General features: G+C 39.7%; 1 protein-coding gene across 1 annotated transcript; it reads right to left on the reverse strand.

Moving 5' to 3' along the window:
- Positions 1-1,321: 1,321 nt before the first annotated feature.
- On the reverse strand, positions 1,322-2,155 carry LOC129522194 (olfactory receptor 7A5-like). Its single transcript, XM_055344332.1, has 2 exons — positions 1,808-2,155; positions 1,322-1,522 (listed from the first exon to the last, which is right to left on the reverse strand). Exons 1-2 carry the CDS (start codon positions 2,153-2,155, stop codon positions 1,322-1,324), a joined length of 549 nt encoding a protein of 182 aa, XP_055200307.1.
- Positions 2,156-12,648: the final 10,493 nt, after the last annotated feature.

The following is a 12,648-nucleotide window of genomic DNA, read 5'->3' on the forward strand; positions in this document are numbered from 1 at the left end:
TGTGTAAACTGCACTGGGAGAGATATAATTGCTAATCAGTGTCTCCAGTGTCTCCAGTGGACTTTCTGAACACTAAGCTCAATCACAGAATAAAAGCATAAAACCAGTTAGGAAACATAGGAGCATGTTTGTAGAGTAAGTGCCTGATGTGAAGTTTTTTTTTTTATTTTAATGGAAGTGCCTGATATGAAGCTTTTGATTTCTGAGGCATCCATTTCAAAAACAGTCATGTTTAATAAATAATTGTCAAGTGTGGGACACAATTACCAGATAAGCACTCAGGCTGCCCCAGTCGTGAAGTACCTCTTCAGGAAGCCCTGTGTAACCTCGATACTGACATGTGAGTGACTATTTTTACCCTTCAGCAGCTAAATTCTAATCACATAAAATTCTCCAATAATGAATTAAACTGCAAACCCCTAAAAACTCTGGCCATAGACCCTAGTAAAAGCAGATTCCTCAGAGGCTTGCTTGCTCACTCTCTCTCTCTTCCCTCCCCCCCCTCAATGCCTTCTCCCACTCCGAGGTTAGACTTTGGGCATCCCATGTGGCCTCCAGGACCTGTGAGAAATAAACCTGGTGTTGTTAGAGTTCTCTGAGGGGTGTTGCTGAGGCATGTCCTGCAATCACAGTAAGAACTGAGGAACTAGTGTAACCACAGCAGAGGCTCTGGTCAGGGAAGACTCTGTAAAAATATCCACAGCACAGTGGTGCAGGGGAGTACCCAGACTTTCCTAGCCTGAACATCCATATCAGTAGCCTGAGACACAAAGGGAAGAGTGTTAAAGTCCACATTATCAGGAAGAGGAATGAAGATACTGATGGAAAAAGACAGACTCAAGGTGAAAACTGAGGTTTTGTATTTTCATCTATAATATAGTTATGTGAAGGGCTTAGTGGACAAGTATAGTTTCTTCTATGTGAAGAATACAAGTCATGATTATTCTTTTGGGAAATCTAGGGAAAATTTACTTGGCATGATATAAGTCATTTGAAATGAAAGCATTTTTAGGAAATCCAACTAGCCCTATGTAAGGTACAGAAATATCCATGCATTTGAGTTCCAAGGTTGGGAAAAAACACTAGGGACATATGAAAATCGACAAAGGAAAAAACTGTGCATATCAGACAGAGCAGGAGCTTAATGAAGTGAGTTAATTATATGTATGGAGAAGGTGAATTCAAACAAATGGAAATTCCAGAAAAAAAATAGAAGGACCGTATCTATTTCCACAGTCTGACCAATGAATAGCAGATCCTGGCTCTGAGGCTGTGAGTCCTCCAATCATGGGCACTTCTTCAGCCCCCAGACGATAAGCCCTTACATCACTGGAACCCCAAAGAATCTTTTCAGAGCTCTCTTTATGTCTCTGTTCCTCAGGCTGTAGATGAAGGGGTTTAGCATGGGTGTGACCACTGTATACATCACTGAGGCAACTGCACTTGTGTGGGAGCTCTGGGGAGCAGCGGAGCTGAGGTACACTCCAAGACCAGAACAAAAAAATAAGGAGACAACTGATAGGTGAGATGCACAGATGGAAAATGCTTTATACTTGCCCTGAGCTGATGAGATCCCAAGTATGGAGGAAACTATCTTAGAATAAGAGTATAGAATCCCAGCGAAAGGACCCCCACCCATCAGGAGAGCTGCAGAATACATTACCATGTTATTAAGAAAGGTGTCAGAACATGCAAGTTGAATCATGTGATTGAGTTCACAGAAAAAGTGGGAGATTTCTACCTCTTTACAAAAGGACAACTGTAACATAATTGAGATCTGTAACAAGGAGTGTAAGATATTTGCGATGCAGGAAACCAGAAGCAACAGTCCACAGAGCTGGGGGTTCATGATGACCATGTACTGCAGAGGGTGACAGATGGCCACAAAACGGTCATAGGCCATCACAGACAGGAGATAGATGTCCATCCCTGAGAAGATTATGAAAAAGTACATCTGTGTGATGCAGCCTGCATAGGTGATGACTTTGCTCTGAGTCTGGATATTTATCACTATATTTGGGATGGTGGTGGAGGTAACGCAGATGTCTACAAAGGACAGATTGGTGAGGAAGAAGTACATGGGGGTGTGGAGATGGGAGTCAGAGCTGACAGCCAAGATGATGAGCAGGTTTCCAAAGACAGTGATCAGGTACATGGAGAGGAAAAGCCCAAATATGAGGGGCTGCAGTTCTGGTTCCTCTGAAAGTCCCAGAAGAAAGAATTCTGATATCCATGTATCATTGTTTGGTTGCATGTGGTTGCACTGACTACCAAGAAAGAGTAAAAAACCATTAATTTAAGTAGTTCATTTCACAAATTAATTAATTAATTATGTTCGTAATTTAATTAATTTAATGAACATTACTTAATGTTCATTAATGAAGGGCATTTCTCACATGGCTGACATGCAACAATTTATATTTTGCAGTCAAGAAATTAATTTCAGGGAGCACATGCATTATTCAGTTGGTTAAGTGTATGCCTTTGGCTCAGGTCGTGATGTTCAAGTCCTCAGATGTAGCCCTGTATTGTTGGTCTCCCTGATCAGTGGGGAGTCTGCTTCTCCTTCTCCTTCTGTGCCTCCCCCAGATAGTCCTCTCTCTCTTTCTCTCTCAAATAAATAAATAAAATATTTTAAAAATAAATTAATTTCAGTATTTTGTGTAGGGTTTTCCCCTTGAAAAGATTACCTTCTGTTTCATCTCTGATTAGGCATTTGGTCTCATTTTCCCCATTCCCCTACAGAGGTCCTGCCTTCTACTCTTTTATCAAGATGCCTTTCGTGCATGTGAGGAGTACATATTGAATGCCAAACATGGTCCAGGCAATGTCTAGGCAATGAGTACAGGTTCCTAAAAGTAATAAGCCACTATAATTCAATGATGGAGAAAGAACAGAAACAAATAAAAATTTTAACAATACATAAGAGGGTGGCAAGTGCTATGAAGAGAACAAAAATGAATATCAAGGAGAGAGTGGATACAAGTGCTATTTTTTATTTAAATTCAGTTAGCCATATATAATATAGACTTAAAGATTTAGTGTTTAAAATTTAGCAATTACATAAAACACACAGTAATCATTACATCATGAGACTCCTTACTGCACATTCAATGCAATCTCTATCAAAATACCACTAATATTTTTCACAAATAATCCTAAGATTTGCATGGAACCAGAAAAGACCCCTAATAGCCAGAGGAATGTTAAAAAGAAAACCAAAGGTGGTGCCATCACAATGACTGACTTCAAGCTTAATTACAAAGCTGTAATTATCAAGACAGTATGATACTGGCACAAAAAAAAAAAGAAACACAGATTAATGGAACAGAATAGAGAACCCATAAATGGACCCTCAACTCTATGGGGAACTAATCTTTGACAGAATATCCAATAAAAAAAAACAGTCTCTTCAATAAATGGTGCTGGGAAAGTTGAACAGTAAGATGCAGAAGAATGAAACTGGACTATTCTCTATACCACTGATGTAGATAAACTCAAAATGGATGAAAGACCTAAATATGAGACAGGAATCCATCAAAATCCTAGTGGAGAACACAGGGATCAACCTCTATAACCTTGGCACAGCAAATTCTTCCTAGACATGTCTCCAAAGGGAAGCAGAAAGGGCAAATATGAACTACTGAAACTTCATCAAGATTAAAAGTTTTTTTTAAAGATTGCATTTATTCATGAAAGACACACACAGAGAGAGAGAGGCAGAGACACAGGCAGAGGGAGAAGCAGGCTCCATGCCAGGAGCCTGATGTGGGACTCGATCCTGGGACTCCAGGATCACACCCTGGGCCAAAGGCAGGCACTAAACTGCTGAGCCACCCAGAGATCCCCTAAAAGCTTTTGTGCAGCAATGAAAGCAGTCAAGAAAATCAAAAGGCAACCAACATATGGGAGAATATATTTGCAAATTATATATCAGATAAAAGGTAGTATCCAACATCTAGAAAGAAATTATCAAACTCAACACCAAAAAAAAACCCCAAAGAATCCAGTCAAGAAATGGGCAGAAGATATGAACAGACATTTCTCCAAGACATACAAATGACCAACAGACATGAGAAAATTCTCCACAGCACATGGTATCAGGGAAATATAAATCAAAACCACAATGAAATACCACCTCATTTCAGTCAGAATGGCTAAAATTAACAAGACAGGAAACAGCAAATGTTGGAGAGGATGAGGAGAAAGGGGAACACTCTTACACTGTTGGTGGCAATACAAACTGGTACAGCCACTCTGGAAAGTGGTATGGAGGTCCTCAAGAAGTTAAAACTGGGCTACCATATGACCCAACAATTGCACTACTAGGCATTTACCTCCAGAGAAACAAATGAAGTGATCCGAAGGGGCATCTGCACCCCAATGTTCATAACAGCAAAGTCCACAATAGCCAAAGAGCCAATGTGCAAAGAGCCACGATGTCAGACGACAGATGAATGAATACAGAAGATGAGATAGATATATTTATATATATATATATTTATATATATATACATATATTTTGTATTTATATAATGGAATACTATCCAGCCATCAGAAAAGATAAATATTACCTCCTTTTACATGGACATGGATGGAACTGGAGGGTATTATGCTGAACAAAATAAGTCAATCAGATTAAGATAATTATCATATGGTTTCACTCATATGTGGAATATAAGAAACAGCACAGAAGATCATAGGGAAAGAGGAAAAACTGAATGAGATGTGATAATTGAGTGCTATTTTGTAATTGGTGTTCAGCAAGACCAGTAAACAAGGTGACATTTGAACAGAGACCCCAGGGAAGAGAGGGAAGGAGCCATGAGTATATCTGGGGAAGCGTGTGCTAGAAGAGGGAATGGCCTCTGCAGAGCCCCCTGGAAAATATACTATTTTGAGCTACTTGAGTCCAAAAAAGGAGGCAAGTGTGGGAAGGGGAACAAACAGCAAAGCAATGAGAATGGTTTCAGACAATTTTAAAGAAATAGATGTCCTCTCTACTGGTTAACTTCAAGAAAAAGGAATCACCACCCACAATATATACTTCTTGTATTTTATAATCTACTTGCAAAAGCATCCTGTAAACTGAAATGCAGTCGCTGCTGAGTACCATCAGGTGATTGAGTCTGGCTTCTGTATTGTAAGAGTTAACTTGGAATATATTAGACCACGGACCCCTCCACAGGTGCACGTGCACACACACACACACACACACACACACACACACACCAGATCATTGCTCCCTGGACTGTGTTCTTACCATAACTCCTCACCCCCAGCCTCAATGATGAAGCTGGAGCAGCTCTAAATCAGGCTCGCCAGATGCTAAACAATGTAAAATGTTACCTGACATTCCAATTAGCAAGATTCCCATGGACAAAAAATTGACAAATCATACCACCAATACTCATTTTCTGTCCCATATTTAAAGAAACACATTCTGCTCAAAAACCGGAGTGGGGGGTGGATAAGGAGAGAGAGAGAAGCAAGAGACGGAAATCAAACAGGTGGCAAAAAGATCTAATGGTGCAGGTGGTTGCTGAAAACTGAGAGACAAGAGAAAGGAAGCCTCCCTGGTTCAGACAACATTCCAATTCTTGTTATTTTCCTGATGGCCTACAAAAATAATGGAGGAGCAAAACTAAATTCAGTCAGAAGACAAAAGTAGTTATATCTTCATGGGGTCATTTGCCTTACAGAGTGAATGTGCTAAGAGAAAAGTGTGCTAAGGGGAGAAATCAGCAGTTCAGCAGAGGAAACAGGCCAAGCACAGCATGGTCCAGCATAGTAGGATGAGCAGGAAGAGACTGTTTCATCTATGCCTGCCTCATATTTATTTGAGCAATTGAATTTCCTGGGATCTTCAAAGGGGTGGGGCACTTCTCTCTCCCTTTCCTTATGTAGCATCTTTTATTGGCTTTTCCTGGGCTTTGGATTCTGCTGGGTTTTGGACAAACACAGTGTATGCACTCTGGTCCCATTTCTGGTCTTTGCACAACACCCAAAGGCCAGTCAGACCTCGCTGTACAAAATTCTGCACCCACCTGTGTCCTCTGGCTTTAAATGATCATCTCCATAAGATTCATACCTGAAACTCTAGTACCATATCTCCACCATCATTCTGCAAACACCAAAGGAGTAGGGCCTTCACCAACATTGTTCAAATTTCAATGATTCAAAATGAGATGTGAGCATATGCACATTCACAGGGAAACAAATTTGAGAAAATGAGTTCTTACCTAAAAGGTTGGGCAGCAGCATCGAAGCCAGTTATGCAGACTGGTTACATGCAACCATGTTAGACAAAACCGAATGGAGCATTAAAATGAACTAAGATGTGATGTGCAATCATAGTAATTTAACAGTGTTAACATGGATCGATAATTTACCAAAGAACTTGGCATAAGGGATCATAGCATAGAAAGTCCCTAAAACTCTCTGGCCTGAGCAGATGCTCTGCTCGTATTTGTTGAAGGAATCAGGAAATAGGTTTCAGTGCACATGGACATTTCATATATGACAAGGTTGTATTTCAATTTACTTGTTAAAGGTTGTTCCATACAACCTGGTACATATGCTATCCATCTGAAAGAAAATAAATGGGTTCCTAGACTTGCACATCTAAAATAATTCAGAGAGATTATAGACCTCTATGTAAATGGGAACAGTTCATTCAGGTGAAGGTGGAAAATACAGATACAAGCTACAGGTGAACAAAACCATTGTAATTGAGACAGGAAAATCAGAAATAAGGAGAACTATATAAAATTTAAAATTTTTATGGACAATATATGCAACTAAAAGTCATTGAACAATAATGCTGCTAGCTGCAGAATATGCATAGTGTTTATGGACATATGATAATCATAGTCCTGGTGACAAATATATGAATATTTGCTCAAATTTATTAATGGTTTGAGAAGACAACAAGGAATCTCTTGCACATCCATCAGCCTGTGAGACAAGGTAAAGATATCTCTCACTGATTGGATTGGAATTTTTAAACAGGTAACAAAAGAAGATTTTCTAATTTTTCTGACAGAAACATGAACTGTTACAATGTTGGGAAAATAACCTGAAGGCAGATATAAATATTTTAATCATATATTTAACATATTCTTTAACTCAGCAATTCTTAATCTCAGTGCTACTGACATTCTGTTCCAGTCCATTCTCCATGGTGGTGTGTGTCCTGGGATTTGTAGGATGTTTAGAGTATCCGTAACCTCTCCTGACACTTCCCATGTAACCTCCAAATTGCTCAGTGTCCCCCTGGGGAACAATATTTCCTCTGGAAGAGAACCAGATTTTTAACATAATGATATCAAAATATTTTTGTGACATTGTTTTAATAGCAAAATACTAAGAAAGAAAAAGCTTTCAAAATGTGAATCGCACAATCACATTGTGAAATATTATGCCGACCATGAAATAAAAAATTAGGATCACCTTAGTTGACTGGAGGTAACTCCATGATGTATTACTAAGAAGGAAGAATGGACACAGGTAGAAAACGAGATTGCCCTAGATCTTAAAGAGCATTCATGATGAGCACAGGGTACTACTCATCCATTTGAACAGTGTGCAAATGTCTATGCATGCATTATCTGGGAAGAGAAGTTTTAAAAGCACTAAGAATGTAAGGAATAAATTTTCAAGAGGAACAAAATTAGGTCAAGTATAGTGGTTTCAAAATTACTATGTGAATCAAAATTATATGAGAATCTATAACTATACAAAGACATAAAAGAATAATTAAGTGCTATCAAGATGGGTCACTGATTCCAGATTAAATGTTCAAGACTAGGAATAAAAGAATATAAGAGAATGACCTTTACATCTGGAGAGAAAGCATTATCTAAGTGATAATATTTTTCTTCCATAAAGATATATGGATTCAAATATGCTTATGGAAGGTAAAGGTGATCCTCAGTCAAATGTAAAGTAGAGTTAATGGTCAAAGATGATGCAGATCTTAGAAATAGACCTCATTACAAAGAGCCAAAAGGATCCATGAGGAATGACAGAGATGTGAAAACAAATGAGAAATATATAAAGAGGAGTTTTATTAGCACTTAACGTTCAAAATACTATTTATTTTCTATTTCATGTATTGCAAGTATTTACAAGTGAAGAATTTTATTGACAGTCAATTTTTCAGTAAGGATAATAAAATAAAAAAGCAATGTAGAGAACACCATATAATTAACAGATTTAAGCCATACTACTTATAAACATAATTCCCCCACATATATGTCTATACATACACAATAGAACTCAATGCAAACAGCAAAGATGTCAAAATAAAAGCAAAAACCCTCTCCAATTCCTTTTTTGAAAGAATGCAATCAAAAATGGAAATAAAGGGGCACCTGGGTGGCTCGGTGGTTGAGCATCTGCCTTTGGCTCAAGGTTGTGATCCCGGGGTCCAGGAATCAAGTCCCATATCTGGCTGCCCACAGGGATCCTGCTTCTCCCTCTGCCTATGTCTCTACCCCCCGCTCTGTGTGTCTCAAAAATAAATAAATAATAAATTTTTTTCTTAAAAATGGTAATAAAAATCACCTGACCTGGAGATCCTGGGTGGCTCAGCGGTCTAGCACCTGCCTTCTGCCCAGGGCATGATCCTGGAGTCCTGGGATCAAGTCCCACATCAGGCTCCCTGCATGAAGCCTGCTTCTCTCTCTCTCTCTTGCTCTCGCTCTCGCTCTCTCTGTCTCTCATGAATAAATAAAAAAAAAACCTGACCTTACCATACAAATGCAAAGACCTGGTAGAGACTATGTATAATACATACACAAAGATAAACTCAAAATGGATGAAAGATCTAAATGTGAGACAAGATTCCATCCAAATCCTAGAGGAGAACACAGGCAACACCCTTTTTGTACTTGGCCACAGCAACTTCTTGCAAGATACATCCATGAAGGCAAGAGAAACAAAAGCAAAAATGAACTATTGGGACTTAATCAAGGTAAAAAGCTTCTGCACAGCAAAATGTCAACAAAACTCAAAGACAACCTACAGAATGGGAGAAGATATTTGCAAATGACATATCAAATAAAGGACTAGTTTCCAAGATCTATAAATAACTCATTAAACTCAACACCAAAGAAACAAACAATCCAATCATGAAATGGGCAAAAGACATGAAGAGAAATCTGACAGAAGAAGACATAGACATGGCCAACATGCACATGAGAAAATGCTCCGCATCACTTGCCATCAGGGAAATACAAATCAAAACCACAATGAGATATCACCTCACACCAGTGAGAATGGGGAAAATTAACAAGGCAGGAAACAACAAATGTTGGAAAGGATGTGGAAAAAGGGAACCCTCTTGCACTGTTGGTGGGAATGTGAACGGGTGCAGCCACTCTGGAAAACTGTGTGGAGGTTCCTCAGGGAGTTAAAAATAGACCTGCCCTACGACCCAGCAATTGCACTGTTGGAGATTTACCCCAAAGATTCAGATGCAATGAAACGCCGGGAGACCTGCACCCCAATGTTTCTAGCAGCCATGTCCACAATAGCCAAACTGTGGAAGGAGCCTCGGTGTCCATCAAAAGTTGAATGGATAAAGAAGATGTGGTTTATGTATACAATGGAATATTACTCAGCCATTAGAAACGACAAATACCCACCATTTGCTTCAACGTGGATGGAACTGGAGGGTATTATGCTGAGTGAAGTAAGTCAATCAGAGAAGGACAAACATTATATGTTCTCATTCATTTGGGGAATATAAATAATAGTGAAAGGGAATATAAGGGAAGGGATAAGAAATGTGTGGGAAATATCAGAAAGGGAGACAGAACATAAAGACTCCTAACTCTGGGAAACGAACTAGGGGTGGTGGAAGGGGAGGAGGGCGGGGGGTGGGGGTGAATGGGTGATGGGCACTGAGGGGGACACTTGACAGGATGAGCACTGGGTGTTATTCTGTATGTTGGCAAATTGAACACCAATAAAAAATAAATTTATTATAAAAAAAAAGAAAACCAATGTCCACTTCTTTTTTTAACTTCATCAATGAATCCATTAACCAGCTCATCAGGCAAGCAAATGAGCATAGAGATCTCTAGGTTCTGGGTTAGGCTAGCAGTTAACAGCTGACATCATGTCAATGTGCCTGGCTTGGATTGTCTCCTACCCTTTCCTGCAGGAGCTGCTGAGCTCTGGGACTCACCTGCATGGGAACTCTGAGGGAGTCTCCATGTGGTAGCCTGAATTCCTCCTGGGTGGGGACAATGGTGACTAAACTCTGTCCCCACACAAGACGGCAGGAAGGAGGCTGGTATTAGTCTCCCAGCCAATCTTAAGACTTCAGAGGCAACAACCAGGTCCCATCCAGCCCACAGTGGCACAGTCAGGGCTGCTACCCCACAGGAGATATTGAGAGCTTTCTCTGTCTATTCATGAGGCATGTTTCCCTCCTGTTTCCACCAACTTCTAAGCACATGATTTCCCTGTGGGACACTGGTCTAGACACAAAGGAAAGTCTTCCTGGTGATTATGTGTGTTCCCAAAAGACCAGGTTATAAGTGAGTGAATTCAGAGCTAATTGTTCCTTTTTCAGAACTCAGGGCCTCCCAGAGTTCAGACCTCTCAGCACCTTATCCCAACCCTGATTTCAACTTTTCCCTAAAGTCTAGGATTGAGCAATCTGTCTGGATTAGATCCCTTGGGTCTCCAAAATGCTAACTCATGGTGGAGATACAGCCCTGCCATCTACAGAAAACTGCTGTTTTCCTTTTCAACAAGGAAGAGAAGTTTTAAGTTTATAAGTTTTTTTGATATAACGACATACCTTAGCTTTTTTAAACTTTTGTTTTTAATTAATGATAGTCACACACACACAGAGAGAGAGAGAGAGAGAGAGATAGAGAGAGGCAGAGACACAGGCAGAGGGAGAAGCAGACTCCATGTACCGGGAGCCCGACGTGGGATTCGATCCCGGGTCTCCAGGATCGTGCCCTGGGCCAAAGGCAGGCACCAAACTGCTGCGCCACCCAGGGATCCCCATACCTTAGCTTTATTACACATTTCACAATTAGGAATTCCATACTTATAAATTAAAAGCTGTCCTTAGTCTCTCATCATGAAGTGTTTGTTAATTATAAGAAATCTATATAAGGTCATCTGAGTGGCTTAGTCATTTGAGCATCAGACTCTTGGTTTTAGCTCAGGTCATTGACTCCCAGTCCTGGGATCAAGCCCCTGTTGGGCCCAAGGCTCAGCATGGTCTTTTTCTCTCCACCCCCCCCCCCGCTTCTCCCCCAATCTCACACATATGCTTTCTCTCTCTCTCAAATAAATAAATAGAATCTTTAAAAAAGAAATAAGTATATTTAGCTTTTTTTGCATTATATTATGAGCTTGGAATAGACAAATAGATTCTTCCCTGTAGCCTCCAGAAGCAACCAAGCCTTGCAAACATCTTCATTTTAGCCCAATGAGAACTACTTCAGGCTTCTGACCTATAGAAATCTAAAAGCATAAACTTACTGTAAAACACTAATGTAGTCGCTTTACATTACCATTAAGACTTGATTTCAAACATTTATCCTGGGATGTCTGGGTGCCTCAGTGGTTGAAAGTCTGCCTTTGGCTCAGGACGTGATCCCGGAGTTATGGGATCAAGTCCACATAGGGCTCCCTGAAAGGAGGCTGCTTCTCCCTCTGCTTGTGTCTTTGCCTTCTCTCTGTGTCTCTCATGAATAAATAAATAAAATCTTAAAAAAAAGTTTATCCAATAAACTTTTGTTGAAGAAACTGAGATTAAACTTCTCCATTCATTTACTGAGATTCCTCTGGGTAAAAGCATTTTATGTGTTAATCCCACCTTTAAGTAGAAGAAGAAATCTAAAGTCAATTTGGAGATATTCATCCCTTTAGCTGGTTGAGAGGCTCTCAGTGAACAAATGCAAATGTGCCTCAGATTTTGATGTCTTTGAGGCATTAAGATCGGAGAAGTAGTTCATCATTTAAATGTATGTCTATCATACAAAAAAAAGCAAAAATAAACTATTGGGACTTCAACAAGATAAAAAGCTTCTGCACAGCAAAAGAAATAATCAACAAAACTAAAAGGCAAGTGACAGAATGGGAGAAGGTATTTGCAAATGATATATCTGAAAAGGATTAGCATCCAAAATCTATAAAGAACTTATCAAACTCAACACCTAAAAAACAAAAGTCCAGTCAAGAAATGGGTAGAAGACATAAATAGACACCCTTCCAAAGAAAGCATCCAAATGGCTAACAGACACGTGAAATGATGCTCATCATCAGGTAAATACAAATCAAAACCATGGTATGATACCATCTCACACCTGTCAGGGTGGTTATAATTAACAATACAAGAAACAACAGATGTTGGCAAAGTTGCAGAGAAAGGGGACCACTCTTGTGCTGTTGGCTGGAATGCAAACTGGGGCAGCTACTCTGGAAAACAGTATGGAGGTTACTCAAAAAGTTAAAAGTAGAAGTGCCCTATGATCCAGCTATTGCACTACTAGTATTTACCCAAAAGATACAAAAATACAGATTAGAAGGGGTATTTGTACTCCAATGCTTACAGCTGCATAATCAACAAAAGCCAGGCTATGGAGAGAGCCCAAATATCTAAAGACAGATGAA

The sequence above is a fragment of the Nyctereutes procyonoides genome, unplaced genomic scaffold (assembly GCF_905146905.1).
Source record: "Nyctereutes procyonoides isolate TBG_1078 unplaced genomic scaffold, NYPRO_anot_genome, whole genome shotgun sequence".
Taxonomy (NCBI): domain Eukaryota; kingdom Metazoa; phylum Chordata; class Mammalia; order Carnivora; family Canidae; genus Nyctereutes; species Nyctereutes procyonoides.

Coding starts and splice junctions, on each gene's coding strand:
- LOC129522194 (XM_055344332.1), bottom strand. CDS start 2,155: ATGTACCTGATCACTGTCTTTGGAAACCTGCTCATCATCTTGGCTGTC. Junction 1,523..1,807: donor TGTTGCTTCTGGTTTCCTGC/ATCGCAAATATC, acceptor TGTGCATCTCAC/CTATCAGTTGTCTCCTTATT.